Genomic DNA, 23,265 nt, shown 5'->3' with positions numbered 1-23,265 from the left:
TTTTATAATAAAGTTTATTTTCTTTTACACTTAACAAAATTTAACTTACAATTTCAACTGTACACCAATTCCAGCACAAATACAGAAAGAATCAAGTTTTTGTTGGTCATAAGGACAAACTTATGATAGCACAAATCAAAATTCTTGATTTCATATTCATTTTTCCAGCACAGTTATAATCGTTTTAGTCAATGTTCTACACGACCCCTCAGACCCCTCAGGACCTCACAGACTCTTCTGGCTGTGAGACCACCTTCATCTGAAGAGCCCGCTGTTCGGCCATCCTCCTGGATTTTCTCTTCTATTGCTAACTCTGCTGTATCCTCTTCTCTCAATGGCTCTGTGTGATTTGAGTATTTCTCCAAAGTTGTTTTTCACTGGTTTCACATAAAACCGTTTTTTGGGTGGGATCAGATTTGTAATCAATGTGCATTATGTTTTCACTGAAATGTTGGGTACTGATGTAAAAGGGTTGGAATGCAAGCTGGTATTAAATAGGGAGGAGGGGTGTTTGAGTGGGGACGAGTATTAGTCTGCTCATTAATGAATATTTTCCTGTTATGACAATTTTTGCTTCTCTACTCAGTCTGATAATTGTAAGGACTCAAAAGGAATGCCTGTATAATGAGAATCACCCGTGACTTCCAACATACACATAACCACCTCACTAACTCCAGTATCCTGCTTACATGGGGAAAGAGTTTCAATTTCCTCTGTAAATATAATTACTTTCTAAGACAAGTAAACTTAATGGATTTTCTCAACTTTGTTGCCTACGGGAGACAAGAGACTAGGGATAACCGGCACTCTTTATTCTAAAGCACAGGTTTGGGCAGAAGTGACCCCTAATTCCAAGATTAGGACCCCAGCTCACCACAGCTCAGAAAGTAAGGGCACTCAGCTCTCTGTGAGCTGGACCAGTCCTTTTGGGTTGATCCTGTGAGTCTCATCTTTTTCACTCATCTCTTCCTTCTCTTTGTCTGTATCAAAGGTTGTCGAAAACCAGTGGCCTGGTCACCTGTTTTTGTAAAAGCTGTACTGGAACAAAGCCACGCCCCTTCCGTTCTTTCTGTGGTGTCTGGCTGCTTTCACATTACAATGGCAGAGCTGAAGAGTTGTGACAGTGACCATGTGGCCTGCACGCCTAAAATATTTACTATCTGGCCCTTTAAAAAGAAGTGTGCTGACCCCTGTTCTGTATTATGGGAAATTTCCTCGGCTTTATCTTCTAACCCTTTTACTGAAACAAGTAAATATTTGATGACCTAGTATGTGTTTGGAGTCCCTGGGTGGTGCAAATGGTTAATGTGCTTGACTGCTAATCAAAAGGCATCACAGAAGAAAGGCCTGGCAATCCTCCAGAAAAAAAAATTAGCCAGTGAAAACCCTATGGAGCCCAATTCTACTCGAATACATCTGGGGTCGCCGTAAGTTTGAATCACTCAACGGCAACTGGTTTGCTTTTTTATTTAGTATGTGTTTAGTTCTAAGCTAGGGAACTGTATTAGGAATGGTTTCTGCCATCCACGACTTAAGATCTAATTGACAGAGTGATACTAATTTACATAAATAAATCTAGAACAATACATAATTAAGTTACACTGTGCAAGACAAACTGGAAAAGTGAAAAAGAAAGTCAAGAACGATTAGTCAAAAGGGGGGCTAAAATAACTGAAGAGGTGAGGTTACAATGTATGATAGTGGGAACAGAGAAGATGAGATTTTAATTTTAAAGAAAGAATCAGTAAAACTTAATGACAAACTTCACACAAAAAGAAGAAAATGCCAAAACTGAAGACGTGTGTAGGGATGGAACACAATGATATACTCAAGACAGTAAAGACAGTAAAAGATGTTAAGAATGTGACAACCAGCCCGTAAGAGTTATTTAATTCAGTCAAAATTGTACTTTTAGGACATTTAGGTAAGGATTTTAAATAGTCTACAGGTAAATATGAAATCAGTGAGCATGCGCACTGTATACGTATTTTTTCTTTACTATGAAATGGCCAACTGGCTTGTCTGTTAACTATGAAGACAAGACTTTTATGGAGATGATGTCAAAAGGAAAAGCATCATAGTGACCCTAGAATTCGGGATCAGTTAAGTATCTGCTAGGAGCCCTGGTGGCTCCTCAGGAGAAAGATGTGGCAGTCTGCTTCCGTAAAGATTTACAGCCTTGGAAACTCTATGGGGCAGTTCTACTCTGTCCTATAGGGTTGCGATGAGTCGGAAGTGACTTGACAGCAACAGGTTTGGTTTTCAAGTACTTACTGCCATCAGAGAAGACTGACAAGGCTTTTCCGATCTGTGATCCATGAAAAGCCCATCACTTACAATAACTGCGGGAAGTGAAAGATGACACTTATCTCTGATCAATACCATAAATGTAGCAAAGAAATACGCTTGAGTTGTTTTAGGGCTAACAATGCTGGATACTTACATCAATATTGACAGGCTCTATTGTGTTTATATGCACATTGGGGGCTGATGAGGACCGGTCTCGCTGCCCAAATTGATTTCGATGATCTTCATCTGCTGGTCGGAAGGGCTGTGGAATTGGAATGGATTTTGAAGGAGACGGACTGGTGAGAATTGGGGGCCTGGAAAAATCAAGTCATTGGCAGATAAGATTCAGAGCAACTTCACAGAGACACTAACAGAAAAACTGGATGATATAAAGATTTCCTTGCTTTTATATTTTCAAATAAAATCTTTAAAAATTAAAGCATTAAAGATGTATTAATAGCCCAGGAGTAACGGTCTAAAAAAGTATTGGTTTAAAGACCTAATATATAGCTACAACCAATACTGACTAGGCTGCTGTGCTCAAGCAGCCCCTTCCGGGACCACGGTTGGTAAGAACACTGATTCTTATCCAGAAAGTCCCAGGGGAATCTACAAATGGCCATAAATTACCAGTGGTTAATCAGCTGAAGAAGCTCTGTCCTTCAAAGTTACACAAACATATTTCAGATAGAGAATGAATTAATTAAGTCTGCCTTTTTCTAACCTTTAGTACCTGAAGTTATTAAAATGAAAATCTTATGGAAAGTATTAGGAAATTAGAAATATTTTTGAGACTACACATGAGTATTTCAGGATCTGCAAGACGCACCTATTGCTTTACATCAGTGTTGAACGAAAACGCTGAAGTAGCTGGCAATAGCAAGAGACCATTTCCAGATTCAGAAGACATCTTATACTACCAATATTGCTCACATTTTGAAACTTTTACCATGCCCAGTTACTGATACCAGGGACACAGGAGACTCCTATATTGTATTAAACATTAAGGCAAATATTTTTAAAAACTGCTTTTAGATGAAACCACCCAAAAAGTTTACAGAGTGACAGACTCTGGTACTGCAGCCAAATAACAAAGTCTGTGATCTCTCACCACCCCCAGATGACCTGGCCTTCACAGAGTACCCCCCGGCTGTGGGAAGAGACTGCAGGCACTGCAAGGAGTCGGTGACCGTCAAAGGGCTGTCCTAGGGGGCGGGCTCAGAGCGCTCCATCAGGACCACCGAGTGACTCGGTGCCACCAATCTCTCTTCACATGCCAGTTAGCAGTCCACCCCACCGTGTGTGAACTCTCCAGCCAATTGGTATGACCTAGTGCTTATTAAGATGTGGCCAGGAAGACATCATTGAGGAATAACAAGACATTCTGTGAGGGGAGAAGGTGTGGAGAGGAACGGGGGAAGATGTAGTAGGAAAGGAATGGACAGAGGTCTGAAGACCAAAGGAAGCCACACAGTGAAAAACAGCTTCTGAATAAGCATGTTAACAGAATCCGACTCATATCAGTTTATAGTTTTACTTCTTTGAAGCACATTATTGGGCATAGGAATAGAAATTTTGATTTCATCTGTTCATATTAACTAAATGAATCTGTTTAGAATAGATATGTAAGTAATAAAATATTATGTACTTAAACTGGAACCAGTCCAGTGAGAATTACTAAGATGAGTGAAACCAGCCTTCAGGAAACTCAGCATATTCCACCTGTCCTTTTCATTCTTTCCAGTCACTGAGAAGTTTTCAGTTTTGTGATGGAACTGTCTTCACATACCACTTGCCAGGGGATTTAGGTAACAGGTGAAAGAATGTAAAAATGACAATGTTAATTAAAAAAAAAAAGCTCTGGAAAGTCCATCGACTTTTTAAAAACTATGGAGAGCCTGATTTAAAGTCTCAAGGCAAGAGCATACTTTAAGTTAGGACTTGACAGTGAAAAGGCCTGAATTAACTGCAACTGTATTGGATAGCCTTATTAACAGAATAACTAATCCGGTGTAGGCAGAAGGGACAGCACCGTCAATCCTGAAGCTTCCCGAGTCAGGACTGTAAAGGCAACAAACCAGATGTGTGGAGCTAAGGATGCTGGTGCAGAAGCAGGAAAGCAAGTACCTGGGTTTAGCCTGATAAGGTCATGATCATATCTAAAGAAAGGGTGCCCACATTACCAAGTGGGGACATCTGCATACTCTACAAGCCAGAGTGGCCACGATGGGCAGCCTGTCTACCAGCACCAGGGGCAGGGGGTGCCCAGGCACACACAGTCAGCAGCCTAGCCCTGAGGGCAAGAACACAGTATAATTTTGGAGAACACTTCAAGTTATTATATCCTGATGTCACTGAACATCTGAATCAGGAAAACAACTTCCCTGTTCTAATTCCATGTTTAACAAAAACAATTTGTTTGTGGTTCCCCAAAAATAAAGGGGAGTCAGCGCTCGTTCATCTAACACGAGAAGTCTAGTCTATGTCACAGGTATACTTCTCACTGAAACGAACTCCCCGCATTCTGATTTAGCCTCTTCTGATTTGGGTTAATAAAAACCAAGATATCACCGACTCTCATCATTTCTGAGGACAGATAAAGTCGGGTTTCTATACCGGGAAGTCTTTGCCTGGACCAAGGTAATTTATACCTGGCAAAGCATCGTGGCAGTCAGCAAACTGGCATTCTCCCAATGATACCCTTACTTATCTTGCTTCAAACCTCTTTAAAACTTCATCAGTACTAAATTATAGACAAAAGGAATTTTGCCTCTAACACCCTTCAGCAAATTACCAATTAGTTTAGATCTTCTGTTCAGTGATATGCAAATTTTAAAATGCTGACCTTTCAACAGAGGCATGTTTTAAAAGTGGAAAAGGGGATGCCTCCTGAATTTTATTCAGAACTGGGCAATGGACCACTTCCCCATCCTTCCTGGGTATGTGCACTGTGACCCTCGTTTCACGACCACGACCATGGTCAGCAGGGCTATGAACGAAACAGAGGAGCCTGGCTACTGAACAAAACCGGCTTGTCTCTTTACACGGGCACCCACACACTCGCGACATAAAAGCATCAGGAAACTATTTCTAGAGAACCGTCTGAACCTTTCTCTGGTCATTTGCTCAAGACCAGAGAGTCTACACTTCAGTTTAGTTAGGAACAGAACACTCACGGCATAGGCAAGTGCTCTCTTAATTTTACGATGGCATTCCTTCATGGGACACAAACATCCTGGATCACCACCATCACAGGCCTCCAGGGAGGCCGAGCGAATTCCACCCAGTGTTCTGTAACTCTGTCACAGAACCGCGCCCACCATTAGAAGGGGCGCCATGCTCTACATACTCTGTCAGGAGCAAACATCAGAGCCAAAGGATAAATTAAAAAACAAATCAAACAATAACAAAAATCTGCTATTTTGCTTTCATCTTCTGAGAAGCACACAGCTGCATCCAACTAAAGACAGAGCCAGCCAGCTGGGACAAAATGACTCCACCAGGGTGCAGGGCTGTTACAACCTAAAGGAAGAACACAGGCTACATTTTCCAGTGTTCCAAAATAGATAAACACACCACTCCTTAACCCAAAAAGCTTCTGCAAATGTCCGCACCTATGAGACCTGCAGAATGCACACCACTATGAAGGCTGGCTTTGTAAAATTACAGGCCAGGTGGGAGTGGTAAGCTCTTTTTTTTTTTTTTTTAAATCTCTCTAGGTAGAAGTCTAAAGAAATAACACTGCATTGAGAAGAGTGGGAGAAAGTGGGGTTAAAAATAACAATAAATGTTTCTGATCTTAACTAAATATCTCTGAAACAGTATAAAACAGAATGCTGTGTGGGGACTTCTTTTTTTTAAAACCATATGTCTCTAGATGTAGTGTAATTCATGCAGCTTCAAATCCAGTAGGGAAACAGTAAACAGACCAGTGTATTAAGAAATGCTCCAAAGCAAACTAACATCCACTCCGCTCATCACAATCATCTTTTTCCCTAGTATCCTAGTATGATGTTTGAACACAAGACACCTTTGTGTCGTACTGAAAGCCATTCTCCCGTTTATCCGCCACATCTGATTAGTAAATATTCATAGTTCTCTCTTTTACAGTCCTGGAAACTGTCCCTTCTCTCTGCACTGTGGCAGCTCCAGCTCGTCTTCCCGGCCACTCACTGTCTTCACTACCAAGCACATCCTCGGGCCGTCTTCACCTCAGGCTTCTCTCCGTCAATTTATCTGCACGGCACCAGCGGGCGACTCCTCCTTTCCAACCATTTCATCAGGCCAGTCCCTCTGAAGTCAAGTCTAAATTCCAGTCTGAATTGCAAGGCTCTCAGTAATCCCATCAGTCCCCGTGTGGAGCAGCCTCTCCCCCTCCCCTGTGTCTGGGCTGTCTCTCTCCCCTCAGACCACGGCACCGGGCTTTCCCTCACTCGGCTCGTTCAGCTGCTAGTCTCTTGAAGGCCCACTTCAAGCCCCACTTTCTTCGTGACGTCTTCCTGGCTCTCCTCTCTCTCTCACTGTACTCCCTTCTCCTGGTAACATGATAGAACACTTATGTCCTTAGCACCTCGTTTAATATACTCCATCATACATTACAGACTATAAACTACTCTAAAACTGTTTGCCATTGTTTCCTGTGTTAACGCCACTTCTCTCAATGGAAATCCTGTACTTCCTCAGCTGATACTAGCTAATAAAGAGACGAGCACAAGGCAGGCCCTCTACCTGAGCTCTTGGTTGATTTTTTTCAGGACTAGTCCTGAAACTATCTGTGTCAGCTTTAACGCCATTATCTGTACCAAATGCATGTAAAGATCTGATTGGTGCTTTAAAATAAATTATTCGAAAAAAAATCCTGAATTTAACAATCCAAATGTTGGGAAGGTTTAAAATTAACCAAAAACCTAGAAGAAACCACTCCAACAGCACGTCACTGAACAGCAGGAGTCAAACCATACCCAGGAGAGTCTGAGGGGGGCGCGGGAGGGGACGATCCCGGAGCAAGGGCAGTCTCGGCAAAGGACGTCTCCTCCTGCGGGATTGGGTGGTGTTCAAAGAACTTGGAGACAAACAGCAAACTGTGAGGTAAAAACAAAAACAGAACAAAACAAACCTAACTTGTGCAAAACCCAGAAGCTTCATATACCAGAAGACATTACAGAGTTAACAGAAAAATCTAGGATGAAATTCCATTTTCAGAAACGATTGTTAAAATTCGATTACTTGTATTTTTGGTTAAAGGCTTCTTTTAAAAAAGTATACTGTGCTTTCAAAGGCAAGCTCAGAATCTAAAACTAATTCTTCTATACAACAGAGTTCTAAGTATTAGAGGGGAAAATCATTCTTTATGGTTAACAAATTAGAAGAAAAAGTGTCTACTGCTAAGTTAGAGTACATCACTATAATTTACTGAACTATAGAGTTGAATTCTATTTGCTCAAGTGATTAAGACAAATAGTAAAGACTTTAACAGCAGCAGCAACAACACAGAGAACAATCATAACAGGCTCGGCCTAAATCCACGATAGAAACTTTGGCATAAAGCAGAGAGAAATTTTAGATACACACTGGAAATAAATATTTTATACCTTACTTTTAAATAAACTGGGTGTAGAGGGAGGAGAAAGGAGAGAGAAGGAGAGAGGGAGGCAGTGAGGTAGAGAGAGAAAATAAACATAATTTACAAAAGAGCTGATAGAATCAGACCCCCTAAAATGTGGTCCAAAAATATAATGTTTAACTTAGTTGAAACAATTCTCCCTCTCCTCCAAAAAACAACCTAATGTGATTTCTATGGGTAAGGGGTCTTTACTAATTAAAGGAGAAGATAAAATATAAATTAAATGTATAGCTGAACCAGAATTAGAATCTGGGAGAGAAGAACTGGCTATACTATAGGTTACTCTCTAACCACACTATTTTTTTAAATTTTATTCCCTATAACAACTGTTCCAGATAGAAAACTTCTCAGACTTTAAGACATACTAGTTTCACATTAAGAAAATTTAGATGTAAAATGGTACACAGAAAAGAGATTTGTTTTGATTACTTACTCCAGTTGGTCATAATTAACGCACATCAGTGGAACCTCTGTACTACAGCGCTGGTGAAATTTGTAACCACATGTTTGACAGCGGAAACCTTGGAAAAGGAGCTTTCGACAAAAGTCACAAAATGCCAAGGTGAAAAAAGTTTTCCGTACCTGCAAAGTAAAAAATCACAGTGGATTTCAAAAACTGCAAGAACCTTTTAGAAATCAACGTATTTACTCTCTTATTTAAATAACCAATTTCAATATGCATACACCATGAGAAGTGCCTTACATACTCAGATACTAAAACGAAAACTAGTAGATGAACTAAGTGTGTTTATCTCCTACTCCAACACCCGATTCAAAAACACAGAAGTCAAGAAAATGGGAAGTGGATGAAAGACTGGCGATTGATTTCAAGCCTGACAACAGAAAAGTAAAAGCTGAGCTGACAAAAGGAGAGAACAGAGGTGAATGGAGGGTAAGGGCTAACGAAGGAGAGTCACCTAAGCAATGCTGACTTTTGCTGACCAAGAACCAAAGGTAACAGAAACGCTGGAGGGGGAGGGGAGGGAGAAGGAAGAAGGACTGAGGTGATGCAAATGAGCTAACTCCTATGGAATCAGTAATGGGTAAATCATGTCTAACGTTGATAAAGCAAGACATTGTGGCGTTAGAATATTATTTAGAAAGATGAAAATAATCACCACAAGAGCTTAAAACAGAAACCATTCAAAGTTAAGAGTGGTTTCCTCTGGAGAGCAGCACTAGAAGCTAGCAAGTGACAGGGCAGTGGGTTACTTTCCTTTATAGGCCCTCTGCCCCTATTTTAAAAACCATATACATGTACTACCTGGATAAAAATGCAAAAACAATTATTTCGAAAAGACTAAAACTAGTATGTAATCATGAAAATCAGAATAAGTCTTCCTAATCTCACTAACTAGGACAAAAAAACCAAAACAAACCTGTTGCCATCGAGTCAATTCAGACTCATAGCAACCCTATAGGGCAGGGCAGAACTGCCCCACAGAGTTTCCAAGGAGCGCCTGGTGGATTCAAACTGCCAACCTTCTGGTTAGCAAACACAGCTCTTAACCACACCACCACCAGGGTTTCTGAGTAGGATAAGGGGCTCCCTAAAAGAAAATAACAAGTACTTCTAATCCATTTGTTAGAGAATTAGAACTTTCAGGCAACCTACAATTATTTGTGAGCCTTTCTCTATTCAGAAACTTAAGGGCAACGTGTTAAGAACTCCATGTCAAAAAGGCAAATGGTATCCCTACCTGGGCCACATAAACATACCTGTGCTAGAGAGACTCTACCTTGATAACTACCAAAGCCAGAAATGGTTTAAAAAGTGTTTGTTTGGGGTACATAATAAACAGAAAACATAAGAAGGATAAACAAATAGCAAAAGGTTAACAATGGCTATTTCAGAGCGGTGAGAGCATGGGTAACTTCTAATTCTTTTTTTGTTCTTTGCTGTATACTCTGAATTCATCTCAGTTCCTCAAACAGTTTTGACCACAAACAACGGTAAGAAATATATTTTACGTATGCCCCAGTACATACTTGTATTCATATAACAATACTAACTCTGACTATACATGGTATACATTAGAATTTTCTGTTCTATTACATTTAAAATGGTTTTCAGGATCCATTAAGTTGACTTCAACACCCATAGTTTATCAAACTCTATTTTCAATAAATATGGAATAAAAAAGTATTTCAAAAGTTATTTAAAAAAGAATGTCTCATCAAGAAAATGATATCCTGGTCAAAAATCCATTCTGGCTTTTTAAGAAAATTTCGATAGTTTTAAAATGACTCGTTTTATATTTTTTTCTATGTATTTTGTGTCCCCCCCACCCCCAACGCCCCAATAGCTCACTTTTTTTTTTCAGGCAATTGCCTTTTCTAGCTCTGCCCGTTTTCCATTTGTCTCTCTATATAATCTCTTTAATATCATTTTTACTTTAGCAGTGGCATCTTTTATACTGCCAGCATAAGAAATGCTAGCAGAATATCAGAAACTAGTGCACAGAAAAACATGTTTTCACAGCATCCGCATTTTGTAGGCATCTGAACCTCTTTGCTAGCCACTCATATTACTGGCCCTCAATTTCTCTTCCTTCATTATTCTGCTCAATTGTGGTCTTCCTGTCATTGACTTATATTCCCAAACTATGTATTTCTGGGGAAAGTCCAAGTCTTTAACGTGGCTCACCAGGCCGTTCATGAGCTGGACTCTTTCCACCCTTAGTTCTTGCTGCACTGTAACGTCCTTTCCCCAACCTTGTGCCATCCCTTCTCCACTTCGTTCAAAACTTCGAAGGCAACATGCTTTCCTTCTGTTCCCTCTGCCTAGAGTACGCTTCCCTTCAGTCTTTACTCGCTACTTACTACTCATCCATCGGGCCTTAGCTGAGATGCTTCTTCCTTTGGGAACCTTCCTGACTCTTCAAAGGCCAGGTCAGAAGTCTCTACTCTGTGTGCCTATACTACTTCATACATACACAATAATTAAGAGTGCTTCCAGAGATTTCTTCTTAAACTATCTGTCTCTCTATTCTTAAGCAAGGATCTGGTTGTTCTTATTTGTTGTTATATCCCCTGTCAGACACAGTGTGGGCAAATTAGAGGTGCTCAATACAGATGTACTGGCAGGTCTCAAATTGTGTTGAGGATTTCCACACTCTGGAACTCATCGGAAGTTAGGGTTATCTCTCCTCTTTTGGAGAGGAGCTTCCGAGGCACTTTTACCACTATTTTCTCATGCTTCCCAACTTGGATCTTCTTTCCCCCCCTCATATCCAATTTTTAGCTAAGAACAGTCACTAAGAAAAAGAGTGTATCCCCATGAAATGTAGGCTCAACTGTTCTGGGATTCTTAAAAACTTAAGATAAAAATCCTAAAAGATTTACCCACTCAAAATTCTACAAGTTTAAAAAAAAATCAATACTAATGAACTTCCTAGCTCAACATTATAAAACCATGTGCTACACACTAAATTTGATTGATGTTAAGTGTATCTTACACTCAACCTAAGATGCCTTATTTATTGAAACACAAACCTGATCTCAGTATTCACCACTAACGGAGACCCCGAAGCACAGACACCTCCCCGCAAGAAAATCAACTCCTCAATCCTCTGCTTTAAGTGTCCAGTGGGACTAACCAAAAGGCACGTGGGAAGATAGGTGAAGCTGAAAGGGGAGCAATAACTATCCCTCTAGAAAAGGATAAACTATGGTCAAAATGCCATATACATAGAATAGTAAGAAATACACTCCTGCGTTACAGAGCACTCTACTTCTGGTTTCTGCCTACCCTTTGGAGAACAGGCTCTTGAGTTGCGGGAACTGTATCCATCCCTCTAAGGTGGAAAGGCCCCCCTTTCCAGGCCTCATGCTGGTGACACTTAGCTTATGCTAGAGTCTAGCAAATACAAAAACCAGATAAAGGAAGAGTTTAATACTCAGCTATTGCACAGTGTGTCAAGATGTCTACATAACAATTCCTTTTAGCCCTGTACGCAAAAGAGTAAAACCACTACTTAAATGTCTATTAATTGAGGGATGGTTAAATAGACCAAATTCCCATTCTTATGGACTAATATGAAATCATTACAAAAATAAAGCTAGATTATACTGACATGGAAAGAGATTCATGATGTATTGCTGAATTAAAACAAAACAGATGAAGAATATCATACTGAGCATGACTCTGTTCTTGGTTTAAGGAAGGGAAAAAAAATGGAATGAAATGAAGGGGAAGGGGGTGGGGGAAACAAAAGAAAAAGGAGAAAACTTCTGGTTTACAGGTACAAGCACACATGTGTGCGTGTATCTAGAAAAAAGTTTGGAAGACTACAGAATAATCTATTAACAAATTTACCTCTAGGAGGGTATTTTCACTTTACATACTTTTGTACCATTCCAATTTCCTTTTAATAATGACATGCATTGCTTTTTAAAATTAAAAAGATAGTATAACAATTAAAATAAAACTTCACAGTTTAAATACAAGTTTTTAAAGAAGAGAACTGATTTTCAACTTTGGTAAAATGTCAATTCCAAAATTATTCACTGATCTTTCATGTTCATGAATAAGAATTCCTTCATGAGAACGTGAACATTTTAAAGGTACATACAAAGTTGTGTGTTGTGAGTGGAACATTCTCCAACACTTCTACATGTAACTCCTCGCCAGTGAGCCAGGAAATATCAGTGTCCCAGCCAATTGGTTTCTTCTCTCTGAAAAGCGTAGACACAGACCTTTCTTGGTTAGCAGACCTAGAACTCTTCATGAACCTCATGCTGAAGATATGAAGACTGGTTATTGAGGGGCTAGTAATAGTGAGGGAGGTTTGGCTCCCTGGTGCTCCATCGTTAGAAATTTAAATGGCAATAAATTAATTTTTAAGTTTACCCCAAATAAATGTATCACTCTTGGACAAACAGCAGGGTAAAGAGATGTACTCTTTTCTTCAAGTCAGCTCCAGAAAAGACCTACAACAGCAGAAAATGGATTGTTCCTGGGGTCCCAAAAAAAAAAAAAAAAATCACAAGTATGGACTTATCTATTCGTTCAAAGAAAAAGAGTACTTGAGGGACAGCTTGCCCCAAAAAGGATTTTTTGTTTTAGGGATTCAAAATCTGGGGGCTTTGGCACAATGTTAGATACTTCTTAAAAGAAAAACAGTTCAGTATAAAATGTTAATTTTTGTAAGCCTTTTGTGAAACTATGAGATTGTATTAAAAATGGGGGGGGGGTCCCTCATCCAGATAAGTCACATTTCATATGGCTCAAAAATCGTAAGAACTTCAAACTCCAAATAAAGTCATTTCGTCAGAGTAATAAGCACCATAGTCACACAAAATTATTTGATGTTAACTCCTCAAAGGCTCTACAAGATTTATTTAGGTTAACTTAATATTTAATATTTTTCTCTAAAGTTGATTTTCAATCCCCTAGGTTTGGGTAAAGACCCTACAGAAGACCCCAAGGTTTGACGTCTGTGGTTTTTTCCCTTTTTTTAAATCTAAAATTTCACATCACATCCAAACCATACCCATCCTGAATTCTGTAAACAGCACAGCACTCTGGGATCAGACCTCTCATCATAAGTGCTTTCTTCAGACTGTCCCGGACGGTGACACCACATCTTGCAGGCACCTATGGTGTCATAAATACACGGTATGAGACAAAGGTAATCAATTATATTTTTTACACATCATTAAAACAAAAACAAAAAAACTCAACGATTTACCTTCACAATATCACACCTTTAAAATGTCATGTGGATTACTGTATCAGATACAGCATCATTTCTAGAGCTAACTTAACATTAAAGGGAAATTATGAACCAAGTATCTATTACTCACCAACTTGAATCAAAGCAAAATTTTTATTTAGTCTTTTACTGAAATTATATTTCAAACATTTAAAAAGAATAGAAAAATAGAACATACTCCTATGTACCTACCACTGAGAAACAACAGAGTCCAACATTTAAAGCAAAATCCATTTTGATCCCACATTGCTGACAGCTGAGAAATGTATTATCTTTCGATCACACTGAGGGTCCTTAGGGACTTCTTACTGATTCTCACCATGGCAGGAAGAAAACACCTATCTTGGTGTGTGCAAGTGATACTGGTTTAGCTGCCTAGCACCCCATTTCTCTGGGAGCCTGGCCTTCCCTGAAATCCATGTGGTACGAGAGAGGTATAGCCGACCTAAGCTGGCTAATCAGTTTTTTGAATCCCTGGCAACAGTAACTGGTCCAAGGCGGTGGAAAGACAGGTAAAAGAAAGAATTTTTCTCTGTAAGTTATCCCAGTCTCTGGCCTTCTCCTACCCCGTCCAAGGCCCATGTGACGAATATGTAAGTAAAACTTCTGACAGAACAGTGTGCACTACAGTGAGACAGTGTGAGGGCAGGTGCACAGTTTTTACTGGGGGTGTGTGTCTGTGTGTGCAGTTAATAACAATAAAATTAAATGTTCCACTCTTAAATCACTAAAGTACTTGGCAAACTAAAAGTTTCCAAATAAACTGGGACTCTTAGGCTAGAGGGGAAAAACGGAGCCACAGAAACTGCTAAATATAAATAGTATTTTGAAAAGGGAACAATTAAGAAAACTACGCTAGGACCTATGGTTAGAAGTAACAGAAGGCAGATTTTAGCTCAATGTAACCATTAAAACTATCCAGCAACGGACAAGTTTGTTATGAGGGAGTAGGCTCATCACTGGAAATATTCAAAAAGAGACTGGACTGGTACCCTCCAGAAAATAATGAACTGAAGGAAAAGCTCACTCCTTCCCTTTGCCACTCATCTTCTGCCTACACGAATGCAAAGACTTCCTGATTGGTGATCCTATCTTTAGTTTAAATCCCACTCAATCTCCCCTATCCCATGTTATCATAGAAATCTTTCTGAAGAAGGCATTCCTAACTGTGTGTGAGTTTCAGAGGGTCATGGACCCTGAAGCCCGTCTGTGGACTGCTGAGGAGCTCAGACTTAGAACCCCATCCTAAAATACAATCTTATACAGACTCCTTTAAATTTTCCATTATTTATAGGATAAAATTCAAATTTCATAATAAGGCATACAAAGCCATCAATGTTTACCCCTCCGCCTCTTTGGACATTTCCCTCATGCACTCCAATAATGCCATTCTTAAGTATGGCTACCTCCCTATTCTCCTCTGCACACACTGATGCCAAGGGGTGTGCATGTTTCATCAACAGGCAGGAATGTGATTTCCCACTCTACCAACAAGGCAAAGTCATTAACCTGTCCTTCCTCACCCACTCCAGTAGGCTGAATTTTTGTACTATTTGCTCCTTCATGATAGTCTGTGCAATAGATGGACAGACCAATGGGACAGAATAGAAAGACCAAACAGACCTTAACATATAAATGAAATTAGGATACGGTAAAGGCAGCATCTGAAATAGGGTAAGATGAACTTCTTAACAACTGATTTTGGGACAACTGAAATCAATATAGAAAAAAAAAGTTCATACACGCTTCATACTGTACATCAGGACAAACTACAAATGGATCATAGATGTAAACAGTGAAAGAAAGAAGGAAAGAAAGCGAGGAGAGAGGAAAGGAAGGAAGGGACCAATCATAGAAGCGCTAGAGAAAACCTGGGCAAGGTTCTTTATAACCTTCAAGAGAAAAAGGCCATTAGTGACGATGCAAAATCTGGAAGCCATAAAAGGAAATTATTAAATTCAACTACTTTTAAAAAAACACAGAACTCTTTCGTATGGCAAAACAAACAAACACACTATAGGCAAAGTCAAAAGACAAACGCAAACTGCACATATAATCTTCTTGATATATAAAGAGCCCCTGACAAAGTGAGATCAAGACTAACCATCCAACAGAAAAATGGGCAAAGGACATGAAAGACAGTTTAGAAACATAAATGGCCTTCAAACATATGACAAGGTATTCAACCTCATTCAGAGAAAAGCAAACTCAAACCTGCCAAGATATTTTCAGTCATCAGATTGGCAAAAAACCCAAAGTGTGCCAATATACTCTATTGATGAGGCTATGCGTAAGCGGGCATTTCATACACTGCTGGTTGTTGCTGGGTGCCGTCAAGTTGATGCCGACTCATAGTGACCCTGTGTAACAGAGGAGAAATGCCCTCTAGTTTCTAGGCTGTAATCTTTATGGAAGCAGATCGCCAAGTCTTTCTCCTGTGGAGCCACTGGGTAATATAGCAAAATTAAGCGAGGCCTATGAACGGAAATTTGGCACTATCTATCAGGGTTACAAATGTAAATCTCCCTTTGATCTGGGCAAGCCTACTTCTGGAAATTTCCCTCACAGATATACCTGTAATACATACGAATAACATACGTGCAATGTTAGTCACTACAGTACTGACTGCACAGCAAAGTCTGGGTATAACTGGAGGGCCTACAGATACAGCACTGGTTAAATAAACCATGGTTCATCCATACAACGGAAATGCAGCTATAAAAAAGAATATGTAAGTTCTCCATGTATGGAAATGGAAAATTTCCAGGATGCTTTACATAAGCGTTAAAAGCAAATAACAGAACCATACGTACAGCATGATGCCTTCTGTATGAAAGGCAGTATGAAGACGAGCAGGGAAGTAAGGACATATATTTCTATTTGCTTATATCTAAACAAACACTGAAAGTATGGAAGGAAGGAAGGAAGCAAAGACAGACAGATGGAGAAAAGAAAACAAAAAACTCTGTAAGTGTAGTTACTTAAAAGGGGCAGGGGAGATTGGATGTACAGGGGCAGGGACAGGGGAGACTGGATGTACAGGGGCAGGGACAGGGGAGACTGGATGTACAGGGGCAGGGACAGGGGAGACTGGATGTACAGGGGCAGGGACGGGGAGACTGGATGTACAGGGGCAGGGACAGGGGAGATTGGATGTGCAGGGGTAGGGGAGATTGGCTGTACAGGGGCAGGGACAGGGGAGATTGGATGTACAGGCGCAGGGGTAGGGGAGATTGGACGTACAGGGGCAGGGGTAGGGGAGATTGGATGTACAGGGGCAGGAGTAGGAACAAGATTTCTTGAAGTCATTACCACGTCAAAGTACTACCTATTCAAAAAGAAAAAAGGGGCGGGGGGAGTTGTCTGATATTTTAAGGCTGGGAAGACTAAAAAGATATATTCAAAAGAACCAGGTCTATAACACTCCTCCAAACCCCCAAATTAAATGTCCTTGATGAGGCTGTCAAAGCAGCAAGAATTTTTCTTTCAAAGAAGAAAAAAACAAGCAGCCTACGTTTGAACAAAGAAAAGAGCTACAGTCAATGGAATCATCTGAATGTTTGCCAAAGGGAAATTCAGACCAAAACAAAATGCATCAGTCCAAACTTTCACACATCAGTTCTCAAAGTGAATTAAAAATCATCTTTTATTGTGGGTTCATGATGGTTCATTACAGTAGTGTACTTCTATGTATGTTTAAAATCTTCAACAAAAAGTTTTTGAAATCTGTAAAGAAGTCCTTCTAAAGTTCAGGTGGCCATCAAAATTGTTATATGTTTAATTATCTGAACTGGTAGATTAATTTGGTAGTTTAAAATGTTTACAGTGCAGACTTTATTATGTGCTTTAAGTGCTCATGACACAGAAGTACTCCTGAGACCTCCTTGTACCAACTGGCACAGAATATACATGCTGATACACGGAATTTGAGCATAAATTTAAACTGATAGCTTCCTGATCATTTATCTTGATGTCACGTCCTTGTTCAGGATTGTTACACTGATCGTAATGTTGTTTCCAAGGAAAAATGTGATATGATCTACTTACAACACAGTCTTTAATATTAAAGTAAAAAGAAGAGGCTACTTATACCAAATACACACACACACACACATAAGGTAAAAGCAATTTTAGAATTAAGTATGAGTCCTGGTCAAGTTGAAATTCAACTAGCAAAGAATCAGTGACCACAGGATTTGTGATAACTGGTCCGTCTTTTATGCTAAATTGCTGATCCTAAAAAAAAAAAAAAAAAATCAAAAGTAATCAATTACCTCATTAGTCCCCCAAGGGAGAAAAAATACTTACCTAGCAACCAATAAAGAAGCCCTTTCGTTGCTGCCAAAAGTTAACAATAGAACTCAGGAGTCATGAACGTCCTGGGCTCCACAGCTACTTTATTAAAATTAAACACAGTCATTTCAGTACTAACATGAGCTGATACTGTTCTCCACCGGACTTTACCTCACAAAGTTGCCGTAAAGCACAAAGCAGAGGATGTAAGAGTGTTTTCACAAATTGTAAACCATATGCAAAAAACACTATTCTTCCTGTCTACAAAGACATCACTTGAAGAGCTTAGGTTTCTGCTTTGCTGCTGCTAAAAATAAAGGGGGAGGAGGGTATTACCTGGGATTCTATCATAGACTGTAATCTAAAGATGTTCCTTTAGTCTCAACCTATTCTGTTAACACTATGTATCTGCACTAGTAACAGAGTTAAAATTTCTGGTATTAGCTGTTTACATGTTTCTTCCCCCTCAACCGACTAAAACAACAACGTAGCTTCTCCTTAGTCCTTCCATTTCATAAGCATTTCTGGCTTAATTACAACCAGGGCATGACTTTAAAGCATCCTTGTCCTTCCTTTCATTTATCTTATGTACGATCAACAGACATTTGTTTATAAACCTCAGACTACGGTAAGCCCAAAGACTCATTCTTTCAAAACCACAGAACATCGAAAGGTTAAGCACTTCTCTAGATGATCTCACAGACCTTCCATCCTGCAGACACTAAAATTAATTCAGAAGTTTTAGATACTTTTCAGATCTGAGTTCTTTTCAACCTTTGAACCAAATGTATATAACCCATGCCCCAGGAATTCCACTTCTGGGCTTGTAACTTATGTACGTAAGTACAAAGAGTACTGTATAAGGATGTTCATTTCAGCACTGTTTGTAAAAACAAACAAACAAACAAGACCATCAGCAAGGGAATGGATAATAAATGGTGGTATATTCAGAAGTCAGAATACTGGATAGTAGTTAAACTGAATGAACTAGATTTGTATGTATCAACATATACATACATATACCTTAAAATTATAATTTTGAATAAAAAAGACAAGATGCTGAGCATTACATACAGTTTATCATACTACTTTACAAATGAAAAAACAAAAATACTGGCTGTTATTACAGATACACACAGCTGGAGAGGGAGTATAACAGTGTTTCTCCTTTAATCTGCTAATTGGAATGGGATTGATTTTCTAAAAATTACTGCTACATTCCTGGGATAATTATTACTCTTTTAATATATATAGTACTGGATTCAGTATGCCGATATTTTATTAAGAACTTCTGAAAATATGTCCACAAATGAAATTAACCTTTAATTTTCTGTCATCAAATAATCTTTGTCTGGTTTTAGAACCAAGATATACAAACTCATGAACTGGGGTAGGAAGTGTTCTCTCTTACTTTTCTAAGAAACTGTAAAACTCGTGTATGACTAGAAATCTATGTTCCTTAAATGTCTTGTAGAATTTGCACCTGTAAAACTAGACATGAATATTCACAGGTTATTTCTTTAATAGACACAGGCCTATTCAAGTTTTCTGTTTGTTTCTGATTCAGTATGGAAATACTTTTCCAGTCAATAACCTACTTAAAGTTTCCTAATTTCTTTCTATATAAAGTTGTTCATTGTACTCAATTTTAACAAATCTCTACTGTATGGCAGCAATGGCATCTTTATCATTTCTTCCATTACTTCCATTTTCTCTTTATTTCTTTTTCATTCTTGCTAGATTGAAGTCTTTTCAAATAGTCATCATTTATTCTGCTGGTAACTATTGTAATTTTGTTTTCTATTTCAGTTTTTTCCTCTTTTTCACATTCTTTTAATTGATGCTGTTATACTTTTTCTAACTTTTTAAGTTAAGACACTTAACTCATTACTTTTCAGTTTTTATTTTATAATATATAAGCTTTTACAGCTATAAATTTCCTTTCAGCACTGCTTTATCTGTATCCCACAAGTTTTGTTATGTAATATTTTTGTTATTTATGCAGTTCTAAATATTCTCTACTTTCTATTAGAATTCTTCTCTGATGCATGAGTTATTTATAAGTGTCTTCAAATTTCCAAAATTGTGGTTTTCTATTATCCTACCCATTCTGTCTGCTTGATGTATCACTTACTGGAATGAGTGTGCTGAAATCTCCCACTAGGAAAGTGTCCATAAGCAGCCTCAGCAGCTACTCTTTTTTTTTGTCATTGCCAATTATCTATCACACAACTTTTGCCAATTCAACAGTGATGGAAAAATCACACTGATTAAGGGTAGGGTTGCACAGCTGATTACTGTAATTGCTGTCAGTAAGTTGTACACCTGTAAAAAGTTGAATTATTATTGAGTTTTGAGAGTTCTTTACATTTTCTGGATACATGTCCTTATCAGGTATGTGCTTTGCAAAGAGTATCTCCCTATCTGTGGCTTATCTTTTTCTTTCTCTTACCACCGTCTTCTGAAGACCAGAAGTTTTTAATTTTGATGAAGTCCAATTCATCAATTTGTTCATTATGGACCGTGCTTCTTGTGTCACGTCTAAGAAATCTTTGCCACACGCCAGGTCACAAAGGTTTTCTTCTATAAGCTTTATAGTTTTAGGTTCAGTTCTTACTTCTCATTCCTTCCTTCTGTGCTCAATTTTCTTCCTAAAGTAAACCTTTTTAGGTAGTTCCTTCAACCAGAACTTGTGAAAGGTAAACTCCTCGTCTGGAAAGGCCTTTATTCTGCCTTCACTCACAGTTGAGCTAGCCAGCTAAACTCAGAGCTTAGCTGAGATTTACAAACATCTCTCGGCACTTTGAGTATATTGTTCTATTGTCTTCTGGCTTCTGCAGCCACTATGGAGGAATTTTTGGTAATCTAACTGTAATTCTTTTGATAATTTTTTTTCCTAGATGCTTTCAGAACAATCTTCTTTCATTTTATTATGTCCAGTAAGTGTGGATTCAAATTTATGTATGCAACTGAAGGCCTGTGCTTCCAGAATCTTTAGACTCAAATCTTTCACAAATGTTAGCCACCATTTCTTCAAGTTTTGCCTCTACTCCTTTCTTTTCTTATCTCTGGAACTTCTTTTAGGTATACAATGAACCTGCTCATCCTACTCTTCTTGCCTCTTAGCCTTTCTTTTATATTTTCCACATCTCACTTTCCTTGCTTTCCAGAGTTCACTAATTCTCCCCTCAGTTGGGTTTCATCTACTTTTTTTACTTCATCCATTGAGTTCTTAAAAATAAACAGTAATATACTGGAACTAGCTTGGCATGTTGAGATTTTATTTAAAGTGTTATCTTACTACTTCCTCAATCAGTATCAGTACGTTCGTTAGTATTTTTGTTTCTAGTGACAACTGTTTCCTTTGAACTTTCTATTTTTCCTTATTCTATGTTGTCTGAATTTTCCAATTCTATTATGAAATTCAAACACACAGAAAATTTGAAGAAATGGTACAATGAACATCCAAATTCTCTCTACTCAGATTCTAAAATTCGTATTATTTTTCTATATTTGCTTTCTCTCTCCATTTTGTTTTCTGTCATACCATTTGAAAGTAAGTTCCACATTAATTTATTGTGACAGAAGTCAGAATGGTAGTTACTCTGGAGGGTGGGGAGTGAGCAGGAGAGGGCACAGCAGAACCCCTGCAAGTGCTAGTAGATGTGCACACTTTACTGTTCGTAAGCTACAGCTAAAAAAAAGGAAAAAGTCACGTGCATCCTAACACTTTACCCCTAAATACTTAAGCATGTAGTTCTTAAGGACATTCTCCTAAATAATCACATTACCATTATCGCACTTAAGAAAATTAACAATTCTATAATAATATCTGATATTCAATCTGTATTTAAAAACTCCCAAGTCCCAAGAATGCCATCTATAGCTCTTCCCCATCCCTTTCAGATCTGAGTTCTAATTAACCTTTCTGGGGCAATATTTGGAAAGGATACTGTGTAGTAATTCCCTATCTTAAAACAGGGAAAATAATTTTAATTTCATTCTGCTCTAGAAAGACAAGGAGGAAAACTGAATTTTGTAAATAAATATACTAATAACTTTAATAACCCTCTATAATTCTGCATCACGAATAATCAAGAGTCTATTTTATTACAACCAACTCTTGACTGTTCATGGAAGAAAGGGCAGAAGAGTATCAGTAAATATCTCCTTGATAACGAACACCTACTTAACACAGATTTCCTAAGTAACATCAAAACTACAGGCTTATGGTTGGCAACTTCATTAATTTTCCAGTCTAATTCTCTCATGCAGTAATCCTTAACTTTTGGGAGTATGACGCCTTTATAATAAATTTTATTTTTAAGGCAAAAAAGAATTTTTGGAACCCTGAATGACAGCAGTTACATTTTTAATTTCTGTAGTTGAGAAAAAAGTTAAAAATGACTTTGATTTCAGTTGTATGGGTAAATGAATTTTTTTATTGATATCAAAAGCAACTGTATATATTTAAAAAGTAACGATGCATACTGACACATTATTTATTAAGTCAACTGACAATACTTGTTACACCTGAGGATTACAGATCATCCATGGTAGTCTTTTCTAATGGTGGAATTAATGATCAACAACCAAAAGTTATGTAGACAGAGGAAATAAATACCAAGCATACAGAAAATTCAACATTTGATAATAAATCACAATAGGTATTTCTGAAGGCTAAAGAATGAATCTTATCTGACATGCAACAGACAATAAAGAAGCTTAAGTCTTAAACTGATTCTGAATTAGTACTCAGACTTTGTATGGTTCAAGTTTGGTAGATAGATTCAAATGTCAAATCAGATAATAAAGACAGTAGGTGTGTTCCAGGAATATAGGCACCAAATAACTGTGTCTTTTTCATTCTTGTTGGAAATGAATGCTTCTGTCTGTATAACTTCTGAGTATAAGTGATAATATACCTCATTTTCAAAAACTATTCTTTCTTTAAAAAAAAAAAAGAAAGGAACAGCAAAATGATCATGTTAAAAGTTGACTCACCACTGTTCTCTGTTTGTTGGGCAGGAAGACTCTAACAATAGGTTTTTGCGGTGACTTGGGGTTGGTCCGTGAGACATCTGTGGGATTTTGAAAAACTGAAAGAGATGAAGGCAGCACTGAAAGGCTAGAAGAGGAAGAAGATGTAACGGTGTCCGTTGATGCAGAGCTAGAAACAGAAAACTCAGCTCCATCCCCCAGGGACTCCAATAACTGTTGTTCTCTTTGTTGGAGGGAATCCAGCTTGCTGGTGTACTCTTCATAGGCCTACGAAACAAAGCAGACTTACATTGGATCTGGGCTCTGTCCCCACAGCAGCAAAAAGAAATATGAAGTTTTAAG

General features: G+C 38.5%; 1 protein-coding gene across 1 annotated transcript in view; it reads right to left on the bottom strand.

The window, feature by feature from the left end:
• The window catches only part of BRAF (B-Raf proto-oncogene, serine/threonine kinase), a 152,403-nt gene that overhangs the window by 53,898 nt on the left and 75,240 nt on the right, over positions 1–23,265 (bottom strand). The window contains exons 3-8 of the mRNA XM_012557301.2: positions 22,927–23,190; positions 13,408–13,511; positions 12,487–12,589; positions 8,346–8,494; positions 7,251–7,370; positions 2,444–2,603 (exon numbers count right to left, since the gene is read on the bottom strand). Of these exons, the coding sequence (XP_012412755.2) occupies positions 2,444–2,603; positions 7,251–7,370; positions 8,346–8,494; positions 12,487–12,589; positions 13,408–13,511; positions 22,927–23,190 (900 nt within the window). The remainder of the gene's footprint in view (positions 1–2,443; positions 2,604–7,250; positions 7,371–8,345; positions 8,495–12,486; positions 12,590–13,407; positions 13,512–22,926; positions 23,191–23,265) is intronic.

Source organism: Trichechus manatus, unplaced genomic scaffold (assembly GCF_000243295.1).
Source record: "Trichechus manatus latirostris isolate Lorelei unplaced genomic scaffold, TriManLat1.0 scaffold00093, whole genome shotgun sequence".
Taxonomy (NCBI): Eukaryota; Metazoa; Chordata; class Mammalia; order Sirenia; family Trichechidae; genus Trichechus; species Trichechus manatus.
This window is presented reverse-complemented; position numbering and strand designations above follow the sequence as displayed.